The sequence below is a fragment of the Populus trichocarpa genome, chromosome 11, assembly GCF_000002775.5.
Source record: "Populus trichocarpa isolate Nisqually-1 chromosome 11, P.trichocarpa_v4.1, whole genome shotgun sequence".
Taxonomy (NCBI): domain Eukaryota; kingdom Viridiplantae; phylum Streptophyta; class Magnoliopsida; order Malpighiales; family Salicaceae; genus Populus; species Populus trichocarpa.
The window spans coordinates 4,159,237-4,186,032 of record NC_037295.2 but is presented as its reverse complement, the minus strand read 5'-3'; the positions used below and the strand labels follow the sequence as shown (position 1 = coordinate 4,186,032).

Below are 26,796 nucleotides of genomic sequence, written 5' to 3'. Positions count from 1 at the left end.
CAAAATAATCTAAAAATATCAAAAAAAATTAATTTAAAATAAAAATAAAATAAAAAGATAAACAGGTTGAAAACAACTATTTGATTCACTGTCAATAATATTGATATGGAAAATAAAGGAATGTCGAAAAAAAAATGTGGAATTAATGAGTTTCTCACCAAATTAAAATTACAATGCGGGATCAACTAACTTAACATGTATGCTTTCAGTACATCCTTATTTTTCAAGTCAAATATTATTTGGCTGTGATTTAGACTAATCGTCAGGAGTTTTTTTTTTAAATAAAAAATAAAAAAATGGATTGTATACATGAGAAATTGAAAAATTATTAAGAGTGATGAAATTGAGAAATTTTTACAAACACAAGGGTGGAACAATACGTTACGCTATATGAGTTCCTGCTGCAAAAAAAAACAATTGCCAACATGAACTCGATGAGACTGCAGTTCAAATTTGACTCCTTCTCACATTTCAAGTTTAGGCTGGTGGAGTTTGGCTATGGCATCAACAGGGGATAAGGAGAGCAGGTCATATCATTTATGCTAAACAATGAATTTAGCCCCTGCTTCTAAGAGTTCTCATCTCTGAAATCTGAACCCTAAAGTATCACCTTTTTTATGCTTTGATCATGAAGATTCAATAACACAAACAATGCAGCTCTTAGCTCAGCCTATGCAAACACTTGAGTATTTCAAAGCCAAGATTCTAAATGTTTTACGCGGAATTCATATTTAAAGCAATTCAATCAATATTCGATGCTCACAAGTGCAACAGAATAACAAGCAAGGAATTCAAGAGAATTACTGGCAATATACTTGGCACTACTCCTAACAAGCTAGCACTGGAGCTTACCATATCAATAATATTTACGAAGTCATGAAAAGAATAAAAGCGTGGCTGGATCAAAATTCCTGTGAATCATTTCTAATTATTCTGTACAAGCAGAAAGATCTTGAAATGAGTCGAATGCAACAACATGATCTGATATGGCAGCAGCAGATGAAGTTGACAGTTGTAAAGATCAGGTAACAGCAGCAGCATAGAATAAAACCCTTGGTCTGTGGGAAAGGAGTCCACCACCCTGTCTACTTCTGTTCTCTAGTCCGACCTAGAAACCTGAGATGTAATAAAATCTTTGTTAATTTCATATACGAATAGCAACAATCAACCAGGCAGAGAGAGAAAAAAATGAATTGCATAGATGCATAATTGTCATAAAGCATGGCAGTACTTACGTGCACAATTTATAGTGCTCGCATTGCAAAATCCAGTAAGCAGTTGTGAGGAATCTCCAACTTCATTTAACATACAGCTGGAATAAGCATTCTTTTGACAATCAAAAATTTGTTTGCATCATTCAAAATTAAATAAAAAATTTGTTTGAGCAATGTCATAGATTGAATCAAATAGGCAAGTCCGAGAATTCATTAATTTTCAATATGCAATTCTGGCAGTAACTCTCAGGATCACACACAATTCTCATAAAAATTGCACATTAAATGTGAAAAAGCACTGACAGCAGGCAAAGCACAGGTGCCAAAAGCAAGTTGCTGATTTGGAACCAGCAAACATATGAAGGGTGCAGTATGTGATGTTCTTATGATTCATGCAAGAATTGGCAGTAAAAGATTACAAGTCATGTTCTGTGAGCACGAAAAGCAAGAAAGCAACAAAAATAGGCTCTTCCCAAATCTGCTTTGGGAAACATTTACGATAGGACAGGTAGGATCCAGCAACAATCAGAGTAATAGCATATACAGAATGACCAAGGTTTTTAAGTCTGAATACAATTTACCCTTTGATGGCTTGATAATTATGATAGTTTTGGCATTCCAGGAAGTTGTCGGTGTCAGCTTGGGATTAACTGAATGACAGTCCATCTTGAGCAGCCTGTTTCTTGGCTCACCTAGGACATTTTTCGGTTAAACTAGAGATTCACTCTAATAAAATTCCCACTTGGGATACTCATAACTTAAACAAACCAAGATTTCCCTCAGGATGTCTCAAGCTGATATGAGTTCCATCAAGTAAAGTAGATTAGTAGACTGCACAAGAAAAGCCCAGCTTAAGGCTACTGATTAGCTCAACTTTTTGTAACACAACTCTTTATATCCGAACATACAAGGGGTGAAAGTGAATGCTCTTATAGGGAACGGTACAGAGAAATAGCTGTCATTGAATATAACCAAAAAATGTCATTCAGCAGGATATTCATGACGGAACAAATAATTGAATCTCCGTGGAAGATCAGCGAAGCACCCCATGGATTCTTCACAAAAAACAAACCCCACGTTTTCAAGGGGAAAAAAGAGCAATAATTGAAAAAAAATCTTTATGGTTTAAACTTCAACAGTAAAGATTAACTTAAGAATACATGAAACACAAAATTAATCCAACTCAATCACAATATTCACTTAAATGGACATACAGCCAATGAGAAATAGCAATATGGAGTACTCCAGAAGTCCATGAAATGTTCGAGATAGAAGAAATCACCTCAAGTTATATATCAGTTAGACTTCTTTCCAGTGAGGATACGAGATATTTGGAGTCCTCGGCTGAATGCCTCGTTAAATAGGATCCTTGTCTGCATTGACTGGAATCCAGGCAACCAAGACAGCAATGCAACAGGAGCCATAACAATTACCCCAAACAGCAAATCATACAGCCGAGCCAAGGACACCACAGTATCCCACACAACAGTGGACTCCAGAAATGGTCTAAGTACCTGGGCAATGCAAATAAAGCCCCACCCTGTTGGGATGAATGCCAAAAGGCTACTCACAAGATCAAGAACTGTCAAATTAGTGAATTTCAGCATTAAAACAACCACAAGTACTATAAGCACGATGACTATAAGCTGTGCTAGACGATATTTGATGTGCTCCTTGGCTGCAAATTTGTCGCTGGCATAAGCAATGATCACATAAATCCCAACCGCCACAACCATGTATGTCCAAGATATCAAGTAAACGACTATGCTGGTGCTTCCACCAGAAATGTCAAGATGATATACGACACCATATTGGAAGAAGAAGAAACGAAGATCTAAAATAATCTCCAGTAGCTTCCCCCAAAGACCAGTTGTTCTCAGATGGCTCTGTTCTTCATACCACCATGTTTCCCAGCTTTGTTCTGCTTTTGTGAACACCCCACCACTATACCATATCCAATTGTTAAAACCTCCAAAGTCATATACAGTCTTTAGCCAGTCAAAACCAGAAGGATTGAACACGAAGGGGGCCATTATCCATGAAATCACAAGGAACCAGCTAGATATAGTCATGGCAATGTAAACAAAAGTATTCCGAGCCAATGGGCTGTTGGCAGCATAAACTGTTAGAATGACTCCAAGTTCAACTGCCTTCACAAAATGGCTTCGTGCATAGAGTCTATAGTTCTCAGCAAAGCTCTTGTGCTGCACCACAAAACCACGACCCGTTGCTCGGTATTTGGCACCCCCATGAAGAATAGTCCGACCAAAGAAATGGGAACGAGTTCCCATGGAGAACGTGTAAAAAAGTGAGGCTAGCTGCAACTGCATTGTCAGAAAGTCCCACAGTGCTGGAAGAAATCCATGCTCAAGTGTGTTCTCTACAATCATTGGGAGGGCAGTGAAGAGTCCTAGCTGGATAATGAACTGCTGGTTCAGAATTGTGCCAAGAGCCTTGTTGTTGCTGCTATGTTTCAGCGCATATTTCTCAACACCACTGAGAGCAAGATAAAGGCGACCCCATAAGAATGTGTAAACAGTCAGGACCACCATCATCGTGTTGAAGTAGAACCCAACAGTTGAGAAGTAAAAAGAAAGCATCCGGAAGAAATCCAATCTGTGGCCCAACCGATATACATCCCTGCTCAAAACCTGCTCACCATTGCCGCTTGCAACCTTTGCCTCAAACATCGAAATCTGATTCAAGCCAACATCCCTTCCCTTACCTACCTGTATATACTCATGGTGAGTCACATTGCCACCTCGAAGCGTGCAATTGAAGCCAGCAAATATATCTTCACTGATATTGATAACTTTGGAAGCCTTGCTGATTCCACCCCTAGGCAAGAACCAGAACCTATCAAACACATCTGGGTGACCGTAATGCATTCGCACCTTCAAAGGGTTTGCAAGAACACGCTGCCCCAGGGTCACAAAACTTGTTTCCTGAGCAGACATGAACCAAGCAAGTGAGGACACTGAACCAGTGAAGATATTCTCACGGACTCCTAAAATGGTTGGTCTCCTGATACCATAAAAGGCTTTAAATTCCTCCAGCAAATTCCGCATCTTCAGTGCCTCTTCAAAGTAATTATCCTGGTTCATGTCAATGGTCTGGAGTGCATCACCACGAGTAAAGATTATAGCATGGTTCTGATTTTCAGGCTTCCCTTCTCCAATCTTTATGGAACCAGGTAATCTGATCCGATAAATCTCCACTTCTCTCTGCAGCTGCTGATCATACTTCACAAGAACTGAATAATACTCCACTCCATCTCTCCCCAAGTTAACCTCATCAACATAAGCAACTCGAAGGGCCTCATTGTTTTTCATGAGATATAGAATCTCTTCAGCACGGTGGTCTGGCTTTGCCTTTTGCTGTCCATACAACTGGCAGGCGACTACATATGTAAATTTCATCAGAGCACTCCCATACTCATGCCCTTTAAACAAAAGACTGACATTGCTGCTAGCTTTGGTCAGTTTAGGTGCAGAGGGTGGCTTGATTGAGTTAAGACCATCCAAACCACGATTGTTTCTCAATGAGTGATGAGAAGCAAGTTCTTGTGTGCCCATCCTTATATCCATCTCAGATGCCGAATCTAAATAGGAAAGTGTCTTAAGTGCTCGATAATAATACATCATTCCCCTCACAGTGCGGGATAGTGTCTGGCCTCTGTGCGAAGCCCAAAGTCGGAGATCCCTAGACCTCTTCTCCCAGATTTCGTTCTCATTCTCCGTTCCCTCTCTGCGCATGCGCTCCATAAAATTATTCCACTCATCTTCATAGATTTTCTGCAGATAAAAGATTATGGAAATGCCATCTTCATTGGGGGTTCGAATGTCTTGTTTGCCAAAGCACACATCTTCCTCATAGTAAGGCGTCAGAACACTGAAAGCCATCATTTTCTCCACATTGGGAGCATGAGGCATGTTCATGAACACTGAGTTGCTAAAGAAGGCAATACGTCGCCTTGCCTCGATATTCTTTGGGACATCATGCATTGAGTCTCTAGAAGTAAGAACTGTGTGCAAACGACGTACCTGCCTATTGAAGAATTCATCCTCAGCATCAGGAAACTCAATAGCATCCTCAAAGAGCAGCCCTTCACCAGAAGCTGGACCATGAGGGGCCAAACCATCTTGTTTCAATTGCAGAGTGTTCCTCTTACTTTTTGGAAATTCTCGAACATAAATCTCATACAAAGCCTGCAATATATTCACTGCTTTGCTAAGATCTTTCCATGGTCTCATCAGAAGCTCAACAAGTGATATTAATTTTGAAAGAATATCTTCTAGAAGATTCATCTTGTAAGACTCGGTGAACTTCTCGATGTGTATTTTCTCATCTATTTCTTGAAAAATTTTTGCAACAATAGAATTCTCTTCGGTGCCCCGTTTAACAACCGTAAGAAGCAAATACTTGATGCTATCATATGCTTCAATTATAGCGCACCGTCTATACTCACTTTGACTTGCCTTCAACCAAATCCACCTATCAGGCGCATCTGCCAGCTCTTTTGCCTGGTTCAGGGCAAGCAACAACTCATTGCTGAGCAAGATGCATGGCCAGCGAATAACCCTAATGCTCCAACAATTAGGTGGCAGTTCTAAGAGTTCAAATTCCCGATCACTGATGAGATCTTCTTCCCGAAATGTTGTCACAATCTCATTCCATATCAAGGCAAATCTAGTTGCCTCCACTTGGCTTGATTCAATCTTTCTGTAAGGCTGGCCAAGTCCATATCTTAGCTTTAATCTGTGGATTGCATCACGGAGCTTCTTCACCAGTGTCATCTTAGGACTTAGCAACTGTTCTTCAGGCATGAGATTAAATTGCATAGCACTAGCAAAGAACTGAAACCTAAGCCTAAGCTGTTCAACATTCCTAATCTCACCCAAGTGAGAAAACAACCCAATTGCTGCACCAACAAATGAAGAGAAAATAGCATACCAGATTTGCAAATCCATTAAATAAATTAGAACAACAGGCAGCCACAAAAGCACAACTGAGATTCTGTTACTGCTACTGAAAAACTCATGCCAATTGTAAGACACCCGCCCGAGATCCAAAAGAGCCTGCGTTGGGGCAACCAGGGGCTTGATTTGAAGGAAATAGCTGAACACAAATTTCGAAGCCAATACTGCAATCCAAAACAATGTATAACTGATATTGTTAAGAAGCCCTTCCCGCAGTCCACGTCCCACGAAAATCCGAGTGTGAAACCACCAAGTGAACACATACAAAATACTCCAATCCAATTCTTCAAGGGCATTCCTAATCCAAGGAAGAACAAAAAACAACAGTGCCAGCAACTCAGGGATAACAAACACAAAGGCAGCCTCAAGAAATGTCACTATTCTCCTGTCTGCCTCAGAAGACCAAAACCCAGCAGAATTCTTTGCACTCCAAATCCTCCCATAAAAGACTCCAAACACCACGGTCCACGTCAAAGCAGCCATACCTTTCAACCCCATCCTCACCCCTAGCAGCAATGTTTCCCTCGAAACCAGGCTATACTGCGTCCCTGCATCAAGCACCGACTGCACAAATCTAAGCCCAGACCAAGTAATAAAACAAGTCAGCAACTCAACCTGAACATCTCGCCTCTCCAACGCCTGCCACGGATATTCAGTCCTCTCCCAAGCAACAATCAGACTAGCTTGGAAATACAAAATCAGCAGAACCCAAAGCTTATCGAAACTCCTAAACACATTCCAGAATGACCTTTGCTCCACAAAACCTGTCTTCCCTACTCTCCTAATCTTCTCAACATCAGCGAAAAAATTACACGAGAAATCAATAGGCCATTTTAACTTCCTAAAACACCTCCTACTCCAAAAAAACTCATTTATATCATCATAATTCCTCCAAGCCGAATGCGGCTTACTCCCATTTCGACTACTCTCAACCTCAGTCTTAATAGTCTTATAAAATGGCATAACAATACTCTTCAAAAACGCACAATCACCAGAAATTGAAGGCAAAAAAGCCCTGCCCGTATTAGGGTCAGGCCAATCATCAAGAACTTTATTCAATTCCATTGCCATATGATGATAAATATAACAAATACACTCCGGCACGAAGCGCAGATTTGCAGATTCTCCCCAAACAAGGAGAAAAAGCCCAACATAAAGCAATTCACGGCGAAGACTATTATCATTCGTAGCTTTCGGTAGAATCACCTCCGACTTACGCCTCAAATAAGAGCACCAAGAAGTGTAGTTTCCCAACAATTTCTTCCGAAACCGGCGGACAACGGCGGGGTCGAGAGCGTCAGGGACAGGCGGCGGCTTTTCAAGCCGCATTTGGGAGTTTGCTAAGTGAAGAACTAGGTGTTCTCTCTGGTTCCTAACGCTGTCGTTCTGAAACCCAAAGAAGACACCAAGCCAGTCCATCAAGTCCCAGTGCGGGTCCCATGTTACATACGGTGGTTTACGGAGGTCGCCGACTGTGCGGAGGGCAGAGGCAGCTGCTCGGACCTCCGGATACCGCAGAGAAGGGTGGTCCGTGAGTAGGTCGTGGATTGGGATTATGTTGTAGACTGACGGTTCTGGTGGTGGTGGTGGTTGAGGTCGCGCGTGGAGATCACTCCGAACGCGCGTGGGATAAGGCCGCTGCCCTACGTCCATGGTAAGGAACAGGTTGGCTGAGTTGGTTCAGTCTACAAATGCCTGCGGTGTAGCCGCTGCTGACTTCATCTCAGCTTGGTTTTCTTATGGTAAGGAAGAAGAGGAGAGTGAAGTCTAAGGAGAGAGAGAAAGCTGGTGGTTTTCCTTTTCTTTTCTTTTCTTTTTTGGTTAAGCACTGTTTTAAGGAGGAGAAAGGAAAGCTGCAAGCGCTGCACCAGTTTTTGGCTTTGGATAACACAAGAAGAGAAATTTTCAAAAGTTGAAGTGAAAGTGGAGATCACGGCTTTCTGTTTTCGTTGAGGTTTCAGATCCTTTCAAAGAAGTCCCTAGAGTTTTAAATCATACAATTATAGTCCTTACCGTACACCAATCGTCTAATTTGATCCTTAATCATCATATTTATTCCATGACTAACTTTTTCAAAGTGCTTGTTTTACTCTAGTAAGATAGTGGGCATTGCAGCCCAACCAAATGTAATGAGCTTTTCCCTGTAGAAAGAGGGACAAAATGGATGTTGGATGGTAAAATTGAAATACTTATACTTTTTGTGTACTGATTTCGAGTATAGAGAAAAGTATGGGAACTGATACGTGGCTAAGGCTACCTGAAAATGTTGTGATGTTAGAGCACGCGCTATTAAAGAAGTGACGTGCACGGAGCAATCAGTGAGGTAGTGAGAGCGGGGAATCATGTGGGAGCCCACCAGTCAAGGACTTGCCTTGACGGGATTTTCTAGGAATTAAAAAGGAGAAAAGAGAAAGGACGATAAAATAATGCATGGGGGATATTCTTTAATCCTTTTTACTTATAATAATAGAGATGGAAAACATGCTGATCTGGCTGGTTTTGATTGGATAGATCTAGTGTGAAACTCAAAAAATAGACGTTATGGGGGAATGTCTCGGATTTATTGATTGTGGTTTCTTTAATTTAATTTAATTTAATTTTGTGGTGGGGCCTTTCGTCTGAGCTGTAACGGTAGTGCAAGTTGGAAAAGTTTGAGATAACTACATATCAGTCCTCGATGTTTATGTATGATTTCAATTGAGGTCTTATTGTTTAGGATTCAAATCTAGTAGTAGTAACCTTTTTTTTCTTAAAAAAATAAAACACATTTATACCCTTCAACTTTTCAATTTTTTTTCAATTTTGTTTTTGCCTAAAAAGTGATTAAGCATCACGTGGGTGCGTAATACAAAGTTCTTTGTTTTTGTATTTGCCATCATGACTTTTGGTTGTTGGGCGCTACCCAACAAAACATTTCTGTGCGTCTTACTTACAGAATCTGTCAGCTCGAGCTTGATGACAGTGCACTCGCGTGTGGGTGGGCTCAAATGTGTGAAGAAGGCATTTGTGGTCATATTGATCTTGTATTTTAAAAGTTTTTTAAAAAACAATTTGAATTTGTTTTTATTTTAAATTAATATTTTTTTAGTATATTTATATTGATATATTAATATCAAAAATAATTTTAAAAAAATTAAAAATATTATTTTAATACATTTCCAAATAAAAAATATTTTAAAAAACAACCACTATTATATTTTTAAATAATCTCCAAATTAAATGGCATTGTTGTTTTACTAACCTTGCAGGCAAATCTTGGTGAAATAGCAGCATCTAGAGGATTTTCAGTTTGATTTTTATTAAAAAATTAATCAAATTAATTTTTTAAAAAAGAAATCAAAACCGAACTGGAACCGGTTCAAATTAATCAGTTTTGGTTCGGTTATTTTAGAACAAAAATCGGTTTGGCTCGGTTTTTTCCGATTTGACTCGGTTTTTTCCCGGTTTTTTTTCGATTTGAATTCAGTTTTTTTGTTTTAGACTTATAAAATCAAAACCGAACCGAACCGGTAGGTTTTTTCAAAATTCTAATTAGTTTTTTTTCACAGTTTGGTTTTTTTTATTATTATTTTTCCAATTTAACCGATTTTTCGGGTTTTTTTTCACCCCTAACTGCATCATGTTTTGCAGCCGGAAAGTGTTCACTACATATACCATGTTATGTTTTTTAAATTAATGTATCTTGTTTTGTATAAAATTTATAAGTTATGATTAAAGACTTAGATCCCATTAAACTCTAATTGATGAAAATTACAAAATCTAAATTTAAAAAGGTTTATAAATCTTGTTTTGTATAAAATTTATAAGTTATGATTAAAGACTTAGATCCCATTAAACTCTAATTGATGAAAATTACAAAATCTAAATTTAAAAAGGTTTATAATCTAGCTACATAAAGTCTTCTTGTTGTATCTTTTATCAACACCCGCAAAAAAAAAAAAAAAAAAAACCCTTCTTTACCACTTCGTAAGGGAGTTTTCATTCTTTTAAAAAGATATATGGGTCTGCGTGCACAAGGGTTTACATGCAATGGTGGGCTCCATCTCCATTTTCACATTATTTTTTAAGTGAGATATTATGTATAAGCCTACACTCAGGGGGAGGAAGCAGGAAGAGGCAAGGGCCGCTGCAAAATATATTTTTATTTATTTAGTATTTAAATATGAAATAGTATGATATTTTTATTTTAAATAAATACAATTTTTAATAATATATTTTATTATATTAATTTTGACTTCTCCTATCAAATGCTACCACCTCCGCCCCTACCTACACTAGTGCATGATTGATGGTTGGTCTTCTTATTCCCGTTTATTTTTACTCCTGCCTTTGTTGTTGATGCATGCATCTAATTGAATTAAATTGTTGTAAATTAATGCATTTTATGTAGGGAAATGATTTTTAAAAGAATTTAATTATAATTTGAATTTTTTATTGAAATGTCGTGATGTAATCAGAAATTTTGTTAACATGAATGTTTTGCATAAATTAACTTTAGATATTTAAATAAAATGTAAATGAGCATGAAGAGTTTTAGAGAATTGATATCAATAATATCACAATATATGTGTGTGTGTGTATAATACTTGTAATAAAATGATACAATTGTATAGGATATTTCATTGATTGTAAAATTTATGGACGAGATACCTTTGTCTCTTGATTTATAAGGAATTTTTAGGTATGAAAATGATGAAATTTGAAATTTATCTCAACATAAAAGTTATATTTAGGGATGTTAACTTTTTAATAAAACTGATTTTGTATAAATTAAAGTTATAAAACTCTAGATATAGAAAAAAAACAGAAAGTAGATCTAAACCGAGAGTAGTAGGACAAATTCCACATGTTGTTGTAAGATGACAAAACTAGGTTTAGTATTTATCTTCAAAAATATAGAAAAATATTTTAGTTTTCCAAAGAAATAAACTATCCATGAAACCAATTTTAGAACTCTGACTATAATTAAAACACCAAATATTGTTAAGAGTTAATTATAACAAACCATATGAAATTAGTTAGTTTTCAACCCATATTTGGAATTAATTTTAATTTAAAATTCTGAATTTTTTAAAGTAACGGGAAAGAAAAAAGAGTGTAAGAAATAGTTGTATATGCGAGATTATGTGAGATTTCCTTCATTGATAGAATTAGGAAAATATAGAAATGAATGAAAATTTTAATTTGAAATGACCTACCCGAAAGATGATAGTTTTGATTAAATAAGTCAAACCGATTATTATTGGTTAATTTAAATTATTAGATAAATGCTTGGAAATGAAAGTTTATTTGGTAATAAATATAAAAAGAAAATATGATATGTTTATTAATACAGGAGAGACTTCTAAAACCGTGTTGTGGCAAGGAGGCACTCAAAAATCATGACTGCGTATAGGTGTTCCACACCTTAATATATTTTTTTTGTAATATTGTTGTTATAATGTTTTAGATATATTATGTTATTTTATATTTAATTTGAAAAATATTTAGTGGAAGAAAGTAATTTCTCAGTAAAGGGATTAATACCCAAAATTAATTCTGATGATGAGATTAATATCCTATAAGAAACAATAGCATTAATTTCAATAAAGGAATTAACACCTAATAAGAAACAGTGAAATAAATTCCGATGAAATTAAAATTAATGCCCGATAAATAAAAAAACGGTAAAATAAGTTCAATTTGCCGATTCCACTTGCTTGCCTGCCCCTTTTTTTTTTTTTTTTTTTATGATTTGAACTTGGAGAGAGTTGTACTGGCTTTGTTTTCTCCTTTGGGAAAAGAGAGCTGCCCTCGTCCACTCCGTGACGAGTTCTTGTGAATTTAACAGCAAAATATTCAAAGAAACTCAATAATACACATGTTTTCCGTTAAAAAATGGGTCTACTGTGAAATAGTACAAGTTTGAGTTATTGAGCATGAAATATATTTTTTTTAATTTAATGTGGATTTTCAGACTAATTTATATATATTTTGATTAATTTTATATATTCTAAAATTAACAACTATATAAAATTCTAATAACCCTATAATTTATAAAACTTAAACTGATAAATTTTTTTAAAAATAAATTTAAAATATAATAAGTTAAAGTACACCTCTTCGATTGCATCAAAGTATTATTGAATGCGAAGAAGATTGAACTATAACTTGCGTGTCAATGTGTACTTTTATGCAGCAGTAGATTCTATAAAAACGCAGCAACTTGCTGTCAAGAAGATAAGTCGGCCACCCATCATCTTTATCGTCTTGATGAGACATCTGTGACATGCTCGCGTAATCGCTGATAGTCTTTTTTAATAATGTTGAATTCATCACGCTAAGATTTTTTTTGATGGTGTCATAATAAGAATGAAAATCATAGTTTCTATGCCTATAGATTCTCTTTTTTATTTCTTTTTTTCTCGCTCATCTTTTCTATCTTAATTTGTGCATCACAATTCACAATTTAATTGAAATTTCCTGTTCCTAAATAACAACAAATTTAAACTTTATGTTTTTCATATATATATATATATATAATATGTTATTTTACAATCTTGATAAATATATCTTAACTGGTCAGGTTTTATATTTGCTTTCTAGAGGTAATCAGTTCGAGTCTCATAAACTTTAAGACCACTAGAAATTTATATAGTCATTAATTAATTTCAGAGCCCGTAGGATTAGTCAAGATATACGTAAATTGACCAGAACACCCATGTTAATAATATATATATATATATATATATATATATATATATATATTATTTTACCATTTTTTTTAAATGATGTTATTTGGCTAAATATTTTTTTAAAGTGCTATTTTAAAAAAAAAATCAATAAGAATAGGCTGCATAATACTGTCCTGCGGAAATGCTGGAAATTGCCAGGCAAATCTTTCCATATGCACGGAACTGAATTAATAGAAGCTTCTTAAAATAAAAATAAAAAAAATGCACGATTGATGGTTGGTCTTCTTATTCCTTTTTCTTTTTACTCCTGCATTTGCTGTTGATGCAGTGCCTTAGACCACCAATCACATGGTGAACAGCACAGTTTTTCGAGGAACACCGAAGAATTAGTACCTTCTCATGGGATGATCCAAAAAGGAATTGGTTAATGACCACATTTCAGGAAATAGGTCCGCTACTGCGAATTTGGTGATGATTCCTTCATCCTCCATGTCTACAAGGTAGCCTGTTCATGTCTAACTGAACAGGATCCTGACTGAGAATGAACAATCGATGCCCTTCATGTTTGTTTCTGCTTTTCCCAATCACAATATGATGAGACTCCTGTTGACCAATTGAATCTTGATGCGTCTCCAAGTCCATTTTGAAAGGTACATCAAGGCATCACAAAATGATATTTATTTCATATTTGATTAAAAGATGCAAAAGGGAGCCTTCACCAGTAATCCAGACAAGAACATGAGCCGACCTTGAAGTGATGGAAGCGAAGCTTATCACGGACAATAATCTCTCTACTGGAGATAGCTGAAATAAATTTAATGGCCGAATGACAATCTTCACACATTCGAAGGTTCTTCACTATCCTGATAGGAGTTCCATGGCTCGTTTTCAATAACCCAAATGCTATTGCGAGCTTCTCACTATGGTATCTAAGTGCATATTCTCTCTCCTCCTCTTCCAATTCATGCATCACTGAATCAGATACTGGCACGTAACCCGCTTCGCTACACTTCCACATCAACTCATCTAGATAATGATAAATCGCGTTTGTCTCAGAGTGAGACTTGTCCCCCATGCTAAACAAGTAAGTTTTTTGATCCACTTCTACTGTACTATAGCCAACTTGTTTCTTCAGGCATTTTCGAATCATATTGTTTCTGACTATTTCCACCTGGTCCATTCTACCTGCCAAAGCATATATATTTGAGAGTATCACGTAATGAGCTGGATTTTCTGGTTCGGCAGCTAAGAGATGCTCAGCAACTTGTGCTCCAAGGTCAAAATTCTTATGCATCTTGCAAGCTCCAAGCATCGCCGTCAAAATAGCAGGTGCTGGGTTTTCAGGAATTTCTTCTTTGATAAAATTGTATGCTTCATCGAGAAGTCCTGCACGACCAAGCATATCCACCAAGCAAACATTATGCTCCACCCCAGGCACCAAGTGATACTCTTCTCTTATGCTTGCAAACAACCGGCGCCCTTCATTCACTAACCCTGCATGAGCACATGCTGACAAAACAGCAACAAATGTAATACTATTAGGAAATAATCCATTTCTTCTCATTTCATGAAACAATTCAACTGCTTGGCTACCATAACCATTTGTTCCATACCCAGAAATCATTGCCGTCCAAGCCACTACATTCCTTTCCTTCATCGAATCAAAAACCTCTCTCGCTTTACTCACATTCCCACACCTTATATACATATTAATCAACGAAGTACCAAGCACCACATTCAAATCTAAGCCATTACCAACAATATACTCATGCACCCAACACCCTAAACTAAATGCACCCAAGTGAGCACAAGCGGATAGAACACTCACAAATGTGGCCGAATCCGGTTCAACACCCGTTTCCTTCATTCGATCAAACAACCCAATTGCCTCTTTAGCAAACCCGTTTTGCTCATACCCAGAAATCATTGAATTCCATGCCACAATACTTCTCTCACGTATTTTATCAAACACTTTCCTCGCATTAATCAAATCACCACACTTCCCATAAAGAGCCACCAAAGCAGCTTGAACATACACATCCAATCCAAACCCGTGAACCAAAACATGCCCATGAACAACCCTACCATGTTTCAGAGCCGATAAATCAGCACAAGATTTAATCACACTCGTAAAAGTATAATTTGAAGGTGAAACATTAGAAAGGACCATGCGGCTATAGAAGTAAAGGGAATAAATTGAGAAGTTGTGGGATTTGGAGGTGGATTTGATAAGGGAAGTGAAGAGGAAAGAATCTGGATTTGGGACAGCGAGAAAGATTTGGCGCGTGTAGCTAATGGAGCCAGCAGCGCAAGCTAAATTGAGAAGCTTAGTAAGAAGAGATCGGCTGCGACCATAGCCAGAGACTATAATGTGGGCGTGGACTTGGTGGAGAAGATAGAGACGTGGTCCAGCTTGGAGAAGGAAATTGTAGGCCGGAGAATGTGGGAGTTTATGGGGTTGTTTGGTCTCCATGAAAGTATGCCATGAATCTGCTGCTGCCCTGTTTTTATGCTATTTTGGCGGGTGAGGAAACGTTTTTTTAAACATCCTCAAAACTGCCATTAAACAATCTTTTTATTTTTTTAGTATTAATTTTATTTTTAAACTTTCATGATTTTTTAATTAAAAAAATATATCTAATTCTAAGAGATTTTATTTATGTTTTCATATAAATTATAATTTTTTATTAAAAAAAAAAAACCAGCATCATTGTATAGAAAATTTAACATTTACTTTAAGTAATCCTACTAAAAATATGTAATTGCGAAATTAAAATTGTTTAAAATTAATATAAAAATATTTTGGATGCAGGACTGATATTATTTTAATATTATACGATATATTTGAGGTTTATCCAATTTGAAATCTTATATATGATATACTAGTGTTTAAATAAAAATTTGTTTTAAGAGTTAGCAGAATGACATAAAAAATAATGTGTATTGTTGCCAAAAGTTTTAAAAAATATAAAGAATTTATTACTTGATAAAATAACAAATATACCACTACAATAAAAATAGTTTTAAATTGTTACCGGAACTTTTTTAAAATAATAACAAATATACCAAAACGTTTATAAAAAATAATAAATTTCTAATATGATATTAAATGAATATTATTTTCTTAACAAAAACTAAAAGGGAGATGTATTCATTGTTTATTTCCTCACATAAATAATGCTTTGGTTTTTTTTTTGGTTTTTTTTAAATTGCATTCTTTAATTTCAGGTTTATTAAGAATTATTTTTTATAATTTGTTTTGATTTATTTTTTATGAGGTTATCATAATCTCATGACTTTGATAATAAGTTAATCAGGTTAACTCAGGTTTTTTTAATTAATTTTTTGTAATTTTATTTTTTAATATTGAGTTTATTGAGAATTGAGTTTCGTAATTTGTTTTAATTTTTTTTAAGTAATCTCATTTTCATAACCCAAGTTACGAGTCTGATGAGTTAATATTGGTTAACTCGAGTTTGTTTTTATCTTTTTTTTAATTGATTATTTTAATATTTTAAGCATCATGATTTATTTTAAATTTTTTTTTCTATGATGTTTTCTTGATTTTATAAATAAATTTATAGGTTTGACGAGTTAATCTATATTAACTAAGGTCATATTGTTTTATCTTTTTTAAATTTTTTTATTTAACATTAAATTAATTGAATTAATTATGAATTAAAGTTTATAATTTATTTTAATTTATATTTTATAAGATTATCTTGATTTTAAAGCCTAAATCACAAGTTTAGTAACTTAACCTAAGTTAAAAAACTTATGATATAATATATTATCTTCACGATATTAAAAAAGAAAAAGAAATAAGAAGAATTTATCTTCAAATTTTGTTACTGATCTATTAAGAAATTAATATTTTGATCTACAAGGAACATTATTAATATTTGAACTCTCTTTATATTTATCTTCTACATAAAATTATCTATATATATTGTTACAAATCCGCGATAAATTAAAGTATGTAGCACACATAATATTTACTGCCACCTACGTGCTGCAATAATTTGTCATATGCTCAACACGTGCTTGGCGCTGCGTGCTTGCTACAGCAACCTACGTGCTACAAGTCAGCATCACCTAGACAAAAACACCACCTTATACCTACATCCTACATGTCATCATTACCTAAATAACACTTCACTCTTATATTTACATATATTATATTTTACATTTTAATAAGAAATAATTGAGAATGGTAAATCACCTTTCCCCTCCTTATGTATTACTGTTCACCGGAACAAAAGGTTTTTTTTTTAAAAAAAATTCATTCTTTAACATTTAAATGACTCGAGTATTATAATTTATTTAATTTTAATTATTTTAATATCATAATTTAAATCACAAGTTTAATAAATTAATCTAATTAATTTAATTTTTTAATTTTTTTAATTTAATTTTTAATTTATTTTATTATTGTTATAAATTAGATTTTATAATTTATTTTAATATACTTTCTATAATGTTATTACAGTACCATAACATGGATCATTGACTTAGTGGCTTAACGAGATTAACTCAGGTCATTTTTTTAAGTTATTTTTTTAATTATTTTTTTTAATTTCATCATTTAACATTGAACTGATTAGAAATTAGACTTCATAATTTATTTTGGTTTATATTTTATGAGGTTATTCTGATTTAATAATATGGGTCATGAATTTGACATGATGACTTTAATTATTATTTTGCTTTTTCTAATTGAATTTTTTTAAAATTTCAACATTTAATATTGTGTTGAATAAAAATTGAGATTTATAATCTGATTTGATTTATTTTTTATAGATATATACTGATTTTATAACCTGAATTGTGGATTTGACAAATTACTCTAAGTTAACCTGAATCAATTTAATATATTATTGTTTTATTATTTTAAAATAAATATTATTTTGATTATTTTAAAATTAAATTATATTTTTATCAATTATTTATATTATTTTTAAATTCATAAAATAGACAAAGTTATATTAAATTAACACCACACAATAAAACTTGATCTGATATGCGCGTAGTGGGGGAGAATAATCTAGAAGGAAACCAAAGTAAAACTGAGGAATCATTGTCGTTGCGACCACCATTTGTCACTCCTGAATGACAAGAGATCTCACAACAACGGCAGAAATTTGAATAATAACCAGAGACGACTTTTCTTTTTCTTCAAAGTCCCACCACCGTTCCCCATCCCAGCCTCCTTTCTTGACCTTCTTGCATGAACACCACCATGACCACCCTCATCTCCATCACTGACCTCCTCCATCATCAACCTTTCCGATGAGATCACATTTGCAGTCAAATGGGTAGCCCAAAACTACCTTCAGCCGGGAAACATCCATAAATTTTTCATTATCTATAAAGATTTTATGTGTGTGTGTATAAATATCTAATAATTCTAGTACAAATTAAAATATAATTTATGAAAAAAATTATGGGTTGTTCATATTAGAGTGATTTGGATATAGACTTTTATGCCATCGTTCAGTATTTTTCGATCAAATGGGATAAAAATCAATGAACCGAGAAAGATTTCAACATAGAACCTGAAAAGGAAAAAGAAAGAAAGACGATGAAAATATTAAGAGGCCCATAAAGTACGAGTAATAAAATAAATAAAAATGCAGGCTGTGGGGTTCGAACCCACGCGTACTTATGTACAGAAGATCTTAAGTCTTCCCCCTTAACCTCTCGGGCAAACCTGCTGTTTGTTTCTCGAATTTAATTTCATAGTATGATTATATTCAACGATGTATTCTTATCCCGCAGCAATTATGGCCATAACCTTTTTCTTTCTCCTTCAAAATTCTTTGGATAACTAATGTGGTATTTATACTTACTTTTACACTGTATTTTGCACCAAATTATAGAACTTAAAACGATGATTCCCGGTGCTTGAGGGTATTTTAATTTTGTGGGCAGCCAGATACTTGAGCACAGAAGACTTCAAACCAGAAAAAAGAAGAAAAGCAGCAACCTGAAGGCACTTGCACCTTCTCCTGTGCAACATTCCTTCTGTCATTTCAATAATATTGATGGAAAAAACCAAATATATGATGTCCATTTCTAGTAACTTTTTTTCTTTCACATAGAATAAAATGGTCACGCATTTCCCTTCTCGTTTTCCATAAATTCCTTGTATCACTGTTCAACAAAGGCAGCCCAAAGAGTTCTGCAGTGATATGTAATTTCTATTAGAATACACTCAGCTCTCACTGCCTCATGACCCTTTTTTTTTAAATCAAGAAATGATACCGGAAATGATGACCAAGAAAATGGACGGTTGAGACCAAGCAGTTCATCGACTCCCGGACAAGTTATTAGCTCTTTGCCAAAACAAAGCTTCAGCACATCTCTGCTTTTCAGGTTCCTAAGCCTGCCACTTTATCAGTTCCAAGTATACAATTTTTTGTGATTGTTAATGAATTCACAAAGTTGGGACTCAAACTCGAGTCCTTAACCCTCTTGCTTTGCAAGAATCCATTCTTCAACGAGAAAAATGATAGCTGAGAAAAGAACATTGGAAGAGAGAATAATGAGAAAATGAATATTCTGGAAAGGGCTTTGCAGGAATACTATTCCACAGTAATGCAGGTTTTCTCATAATGAATTCAGATAAATGCTTTACCATGGACAAGCGACCATAGCGTGGGCTAAGAATATGCATCCGATACACCTTTTCAACTTCTAAACTACAATCCTTAACTCCTCATGGTAACTAAACAAAGATGAAGTTGGTATGATTCATAAGTTGCATCACTTACTCTGCCCGTTATCATTCCATGAGCACTGTATCCCTGTTTCTGGTGTGTGTTTCCTTTCAGCAGAATTTTCTTCCTCGCCAAAAAGTGAAGTCTTGAAGTTTCAGTAAACATAGGTATGATCATTGTACATGTGGGCTGTCATGTTCAAAGATTGAAGCATTGCTTCTCCTTTTTTGTTGAAAGTGAACACAGATATGCCACCATTATTTACATCAATTGAGCGGAACCTGAACCAACAAATAAAGCACTTATAAGCTGAAAGTATGCAGCAAAAAGTGTTACTGTTGTATACTCAAGCATGGTGGCAATCAGGCTTCAATAAAATGTCTAAATAAGGCCACATTAAACTTAATACCGAAAAACAGCCCCAGGCTCAAAGATGTTCCAGGTATTTGAGAACTAGCTGTAGATATCCCAGAAGGATCATTATGCCTTAAACAGGGATACTGAAATTATTTCAAGTCCAGCACATACCTCTCTGGACTTAGCCCCAAAGCTGTACAGATCAATGCCCTCAATATTGACTTATGTGTGATGACCAAAAAGTTTTCTCCCTGAAGAAAATATTTTCAAGTCAGTAGATTTAACATTTCATGAAAACTAATAAGGTATACCCATCAGAAGCAAAGTTACTCACAGACGAAAACAATATTTCCTTCCAAGCTTCTCTAGCCGTCCCCCATAGCTTTCGCACAGGGTAGATGCCATTGACAGTAAAATTAGCAGGATCTTCTCTCCATGTTGTGTACTCCTTTGGATATTTCTCCCTAGCATCCACTGCCTCCAAATTCAGAACGTGATTTAGTCTTATAGAAATGAAAAGAAAAATGCATGTTCAGTGTTATTCTCCACTAGATTGTGGAGACTAGTTTTATTCATTAAAGTTGACTGCTCATTCTTCAAATTTGACTGAGTTATGACTTATGAACACCACAACTTGGTGATGGGGTGAGAAAGAACTTGACGAGTAAACAAGAGAATTGTACGAAGAAATTCTCAAGCTTTAGCAGTAGCTGAGCAAATAAAACAAAAGGAACAGACCATTTTTCATGCCTTCAAGGTAAAATAGATGGGCCTCCTTCAATGAATCCAGAAAAACCAGTGGCTCGTCCCTCCCTTGCCATATGACTTCGGCAGTGGACTGCATTGAATGCCAAGTTTGTAATTTGATAGAGAGAAACACTGAAAGTTAGGATATCAATCATGGCAATCATTGATCAAACCTTGGCACGAGATATTGGACTTGAAAAGCACCGATCAAAGTACATATTTCCCAAGGCTTTCCTACACCTCTCCGCTTGCCTCACTCCAGTTTCTGATAAGACAGATAAGTTTGAGCTTCCCTAGGTACGCATAACATAATCAGGTTAGCAGCTTACAGAGAATGGTCAAAAAAGAAATTTTTATCCACAAATTGCAAGAGAGAAGCTAAAAACCTGAACTCTACTCTCTTTGTTCCAAGAACTAAGACCGTGCCTTACAATAGTAACCTTCTTTGGAGATGATAATAACTTCTGAGTAAGTGATGTTGATGCTCTATCAAAATCATATGCACCGCCAGTCAAATAAGAGTCATTTACAATCTTCTCTGTCATAAATCCATGACAAAAATCAGCTTCAATTGGGAACAAGCTTCACCTAGCACTTCACAAGATTGATTGAGCAAGCCTTGTGATCGCGGCAGATGGAGGGAAGGGGGTATTATGCATAAATGCCTTGTGCACTTATAGGTTGGCATCATGTCATGTATACTAAGATTATGTAATGCTATTGCCATTCACACAAAATATGCTAAAAAGGGTTTCTTTTATGCCAAACACCATATGTGCTCAATGGCTTCATTAATTTCATTACATAGAAAAACTGCAACCTATTGAACTCCTATCACTGTTGAGATTTTCCCCAGGAAATACTTATTACCATCTCTCAGATTGGTACAGTTCATAAATTTCTTTCTTCATTTCTCCAAATAGGCAATTGCAACCAGAACACTGAGTACCCTGCAAACTGGCTTGGTACTCTCTATCACTACAAGGCACGAGTTGGTGAAATCCTAGTGTGATGGCTTTTCGGACACCAACATTTTCTAGGCCTCAATTCTTATTTGTTCTGAGGTGGTTGTGTTACTTGTGTACAGAAGAAAGTCATATGAAGATTCTCAAGAAACTTGCAAGGCTTTCAATAATGATATCTGCAAGACTAAAACTAGAGCAAGCACCCTATTCTGAGAGTACATAAAATGATCAACTGAGGAAAAATTACATCCTTTAACAGGTCAAAAAGGCCACAGAGCTAACCATATTGCAAAACCAAATTCTCATAATTAATCCCAGACCACTCAAAAGTAAAGCATGCAAACAACTTTGTTGAAACATATAGCTAGAACACTGGATTCTTTACAATTTTGTGTATTGGATTTATAATGGAAACTTAATCCATTGCTTACAGAATGGAGAAGTACAAAAGCAAGAGCTTACCGGCGGTTAAAGGAATGTCCGGACTAGAATTTGAGCATTGAATTTTGAGTCTGGCAGAATGCTTAGCAGGTCTTTTTGAATCACAAGTGAATGAACAGCTTGAAGAAAGAGGAGCTCTGAAGGTGAGAACTCCACAAATCATCTTGCAGTAAGATGTGTCCGAAAACTAAGTGTATGTTAATGGTTCTTCTCTGTTTTTTTATGTCCCATTTGGCTCTCTACCATGTCAGTTGGTGGTTTAGATGCATTGACGAGGAAATACTGACTGGGGACTATGGTGAATGTTGATCAGATATATTTGCTTGACCCCTTTTCTTTCCAGGGCAAACTTCATTTTCGTCCCTATAAATTCATCAATGTTTCAATTCTACTGTTATAGTTTAAGAATTATCACTGTTACCATTCTAGTTTCTAAAAGGTTCTGATGTTACCCCTAAGTGATTTCTCTCTCTCTTTCTTCTCCCTCTGTTTCTGCATTTCCTCTCCTCTCTCTCTCTCTCTCCATCCCTCCATCCATCTACTCTAACCTGATACTTGTGGTAGAGGTTTACGAAAGAGATAATGAGGGGAACACGTGGCATGCATAACCGTATATGAATGCTATACAGCCTTATCAATATCACAGAGGAAATGTCTAAAATACCCACAAAAGTATACCATGCCGTAAAGGTACTAAGAAAACCAACCATTTGACAATCGAAACCTTCCACGTAATATGATGATGATGATGATAATGAATAATTATGATTATTATTATTATTATTAACAAAACACAATAAAAAAGATGGTAATTAATTGTAATTCATCTCAGATAATACCATTTATTTTAATAGTATATTGTTTTTTAATAAAAATTATATTTTATTTTTTAATTTTAATTTTATCATTTAATAGTTAATTTAATGAGAATTGAATTTTATATTTTTTTTTTATAAGGTTATTATAGTCTCATTACTCGAGTTACAAGTTTGACGAGCAACCCTAGGCTAATTTGCGTAATATTTTTAGTTTTTATTTTATTTTATCCTTCAACATTAGGCTAATTAGAATTGTACTTCATAATTTGTTTCAATTTACTTTCTATGTGGTTATCTTAACTTCATGACTCGGGTCGCATGATTGGTGGGTTAACTTAAGTTGACTCAAATTGTTTTTTTATTAAGTTATCTTGGTTATATGATTCAGGTCACAAGTTTGGAGTGTTAACCCGGTTTGACTCATGTCATTTTATAGTGTACTTTTTAATTGATATTATTTTTTAATTTTCATCCTTCAACGTTGGGTTGATTGAGAGTTGAACTTCATAATTTATTTTAATTTTTATATTTATAGGGTTATCTTAATTTCATAACCCAAGTTGCAAGTTTGGTAGGTTAACTTTGATCTTTTTTTATTAATTTTTTTTTCAAGTTCATCTTTTAACATTGAGTTAATTGAGAAAAACTCGTTGGAAAACAACAAAAGAGAGAGAATGTTATTGGTTGGCCAAGCTTCTACCACACAAAAAGAGGATCTTTGTATCAATAAGTTTTTTTTCTCGAGAGGAGTTTAATGGAGGCAGTTTTCTCCTTCGAAAAAATTATATAAGGTTTTGTTTATTTTTTTTTATTTAGTTGATTTTTGTTTTTCAGAGTGATTTTGGGGTTGTTGAGTGGTTTTTTGAGGAATAAATTATTTTTTAATGTGTTTTTAAATAAAAACAAGTTGAAAATTAGGTTTTTTAGGGGTAGAAAACATGATCCTAACTCTCTAATCACCGAAGGTTACTAGAAAAAGACTAGTTAGTGGCAGGTCGCCTACCACTACATGAGACCAATCGCACGCCTTAAAAAAATCAGAAAATACAAGAGCGCCCGCTTATGAGGAAAAAATAAAAAACTAGATGTGGGCCTATGTGCACTTAGGCTGTTTTATTACGGTCTGCTGAGTGGGTTTAGCCCATTAGCACTTGACATCTTTGTTTATATATCATTTTCTGTTAATTTTTTCTATTTAAATATTATTCTGTTAATTTTTTCTATTTAAATATTGTTTTGTGCTTACTCTCTTGTCTGTAAAAGAAAATCGAATCAATCTTTTTAGATAGTGATTGATCTTTTTAAATTGTATTTTAGTTACATGACACTTTTAAAAGATTAGTTTGATTTAAATTAAGTTTTTTTCTTTTATATTTTACATGAATTAGCTGTATTTGTATGAATTTTATATTAAAAAAGAAATCATTTGTTATTAACAACAAACCTTAAAATAAAATTAATACAAAATTTTCTTCATGCTAAAAACAAGCTGGCAATGCTCACACTTTCTTCTTTGTTTTTTTCATTGAAAAACAACTTTTGATTCGACCATTAGCGTAGCACAAGTAAGTTAGCTAGCGTTTCACTGAAGATAGGAGTGAGACCCTTATGTTATAGTTCTCAGAATTTTAAGAACCAATCTAAAAAAAAGTTTAGATTATTGAATTATTAAATTAGATTATGAGATTAATTTGGGTTTATTATTTTTATAAACAACATAGTTTTGTTTTTCTAATCTTTTTGATATTAACGTGGCTAGATTTTACTCGGTCAACTAAGTTATTAAAATGCTAATTCAGTTATTCAATTTTAATCAAATCAATATCTTATCCGATTCAATTAAAAATCCAACTTATATCAGATTCTAAGTTATGAGTTTCTTAAATCAACACAATAAATCTAACCATGTTAATAACTACTAGATAATTGGTTCGCACCATATCACAGGTCAGATCAGTTTTTTAACCTAAAATAAAAAATGTTAAGTGTTGTTAATATCTTTTTCTAGAAGTAAGAAAAATGTTAATCATTAACTCAAAATGTGATGTATATGTTTAATAAAATAAATTGAGAATTATATACACTAACAAATGTAAAATAAAAAGAAAAAGATCTCAACACTAACATTTAAATTAGGGGGGGTTCTTTTGACCTAAAAATTAATTTTTAACTCATTTTCACCTAAAAAACCCTCTAATTAACACCTTTAGAACCTCCAAAAACTTACTTACCAATCCAAAAATCCTCTAAAATTGGTCAAAAAATATAAAATCAAATCGGGGAATGTTCTCTCAACCCCAATTTATTTTTCCAAACAATATTAAGGTTTTAAAAGACCTCAATTGGATTTTTCTCGTCAAATAAAATCCGTTGATGAAATGTGGCCACTCAATAACTCTCCCTCTTTCGCTGTAAATTAAGCAATTTTCTTTTTGCTCTTCTAAATTGAGAGACTGAAATGTGAATAAAATAAAGTCTTGAACTAAATCGTATAATTTTCAAATTAAAGGGACAAAAAATGAATTTGGTCAAAATCTTAAGCCAAAAAAGGTGTTGACACCAATTTTTTGTTTTAAGGGTTGCCATTTCACCAAGCCTTTAATTTTAGTGCCTTGATTTTTATTTTTTCACAAATAACACTTTTTTTTTACGAAATCAAAAACCAACTTGGTGTTGGAAATTTTTTATTTAGATTACAATAGCTTGAAAGAAAATAACACAAACCAAATAATCAAGTTGAACCATCAATCAATATAATGTGAAAAGATGAAATTAAAAAGGAAAAACAAAATAGCCAAGCTAAAAAAAAGAAATAAATGACCAAAAAAGAAAAATATTTTCTTCTTAAATAAAGGATTACATTTTCAATTTTGGTCCTCTCAGTTTTAATTATTCATAAAAAAATCAAATCAAATTTTTCTTTTTAAAATCAAGAATGAACTCATTGCTAGGTATTTTTTTTAGATTACAAAAACTCAAAAGTAAGGAGCCCGAAATAAATTATCAAACTCAATTATCAATTAATGCAATGTGAAAGAGTTAAATTAAAAATAAATAAATTGATGACCCAAGAAAAAAAAATAATAAAAAAAAAACACTTTCACAATGATTCACTTATGTGTCTTTAGCTTTTCTTTTCTTAATGTCCTCGCTATAAAGGATTAGCTTGCTTGATAGTTAATAAGTTATATTTCATTTTTTATTTTATTATTTCAAATTTTAGAATCATAATTGTAGAAAATTTATTGAATGTATTATGTGGAGGAATGCATTTTATAAATTATCTAGAGACAAAACAAAAACAAATTCAATTGCCTAAAAAGTGATGCAACTTATCATTCAAAAGGGAAAAAAAAAAAACAGAGAGACGAGCCCCTCTTGCAGCGAAAAAACCTTCTAACTGTTAATAAAATATGTTGTCGTCTAGCATTGAGGTTATTGTTATACTATAAGTAGTTCCCTGGTTGCTGGTTAGCGCGTTCGGTGGCGCCAGTGGCAGTGAAAGGGAGCATGGAAGAGATATGCGAAACTGCATTTACGTACTGTGAAAACTTGTCGAGGCAGCAGAAGAAAATGTAACTCATTTTTATACATCAATGGATAAGGACGGAGATGGATGGATAAGCCTCAGTGAATATAAGAAGTTCCTTGAGAAGAAAGGTTTCGCATGCATCACAAAACGGAACTTCTTTGAAGCCCTGGGCAAGTACGGGAATGACTCTTGATTTTAGTGAATTCCTCACCGTCTACTACCTCTACGCAGCTTAAACAGTGATCTTTTGTGAAGCCTTTCTTGAGGGAGTCTGCTTCTCTTGCTGTCACAGCTTCTGTGGTTCATCGGGCAATGAATCCGATGACCTTTTATTGTGCTAGAAATATTTC

The 26,796-nt window shown here is 34.3% G+C and overlaps 3 protein-coding genes and 2 non-coding genes across 10 annotated transcripts; all 5 read right to left on the bottom strand.

Annotated features, from left to right (window-relative positions):
- Positions 1-703: 703 nt before the first annotated feature.
- On the bottom strand, positions 704-8,096 carry LOC7471839 (callose synthase 11). Of its 6 annotated transcripts, XR_008056808.1 has the most exons (4): positions 2,497-8,096; positions 1,796-1,906; positions 1,236-1,312; positions 704-1,116 (listed from the first exon to the last, which is right to left on the bottom strand). XR_008056808.1 is itself a non-coding variant. In XM_024611632.2 (2 exons), exon 1 carries the CDS (start codon positions 7,844-7,846, stop codon positions 2,510-2,512), a length of 5,337 nt encoding a protein of 1,778 aa, XP_024467400.1. In that variant the 5' UTR covers positions 7,847-8,096; the 3' UTR covers positions 704-1,116; positions 2,497-2,509. The 6 variants fall into 6 exon arrangements, 1 of the variants encoding a protein (XP_024467400.1); XR_002984604.2 differs by lacking the exon at positions 1,236-1,312 and having other exon boundaries at positions 1,796-2,045; XR_002984603.2 differs by lacking the exon at positions 1,236-1,312.
- On the bottom strand, positions 4,790-4,869 carry LOC112323438 (small nucleolar RNA J33). Its single transcript, XR_002976884.1, has one exon. It is a non-coding gene; the product is annotated as a small nucleolar RNA J33 (small nucleolar RNA).
- Positions 8,097-13,015: 4,919 nt separating the features above from the next.
- On the bottom strand, positions 13,016-15,353 carry LOC18103021 (pentatricopeptide repeat-containing protein At2g33760-like). The gene is given in 2 exon segments (XM_006377296.3): positions 13,016-15,320; positions 15,322-15,353. Coding segments are annotated over 2 exon segments (1,770 nt in total). The 3' UTR covers positions 13,016-13,582.
- A 3,145-nt stretch (positions 15,354-18,498) lies between these two features.
- TRNAL-UAA (transfer RNA leucine (anticodon UAA)) lies at positions 18,499-18,581 on the bottom strand. The gene has a single exon. It is a non-coding gene; the product is annotated as a tRNA-Leu (tRNA).
- Positions 18,582-19,409: 828 nt separating this feature from the next.
- Positions 19,410-22,419, bottom strand: LOC18103020 (probable 2-carboxy-D-arabinitol-1-phosphatase). The gene is made up of 7 exons (XM_006377295.3): positions 22,118-22,419; positions 21,077-21,228; positions 20,864-20,983; positions 20,682-20,781; positions 20,278-20,417; positions 20,115-20,194; positions 19,410-19,867 (listed from the first exon to the last, which is right to left on the bottom strand). Exons 1-7 carry the CDS (start codon positions 22,257-22,259, stop codon positions 19,741-19,743), a joined length of 861 nt encoding a protein of 286 aa, XP_006377357.1. The 5' UTR covers positions 22,260-22,419; the 3' UTR covers positions 19,410-19,740.
- Between the last annotated feature and the right edge of the window lie 4,377 nt (positions 22,420-26,796).

Bases quoted from the DNA above. Each gene is read 5' to 3' on its own strand.
- LOC7471839 (XM_024611632.2), bottom strand. From the start codon at position 7,846: ATGGACGTAGGGCAGCGGCCTTATCCCACGCGCGTTCGGAGTGATCTC.
- LOC18103020 (XM_006377295.3), bottom strand. From the start codon at position 22,259: ATGATTTGTGGAGTTCTCACCTTCAGAGCTCCTCTTTCTTCAAGCTGT. The intron at 20,984-21,076 runs GTTTTTAGCTTC...ATGCGTACCTAG, and splicing joins ACAAAGAGAGTAGAGTTCAG to GGAAGCTCAAACTTATCTGT. The intron at 20,418-20,681 runs GTCTGTTCCTTT...ATTTGGAGGCAG, and splicing joins CCTTGAAGGCATGAAAAATG to TGGATGCTAGGGAGAAATAT.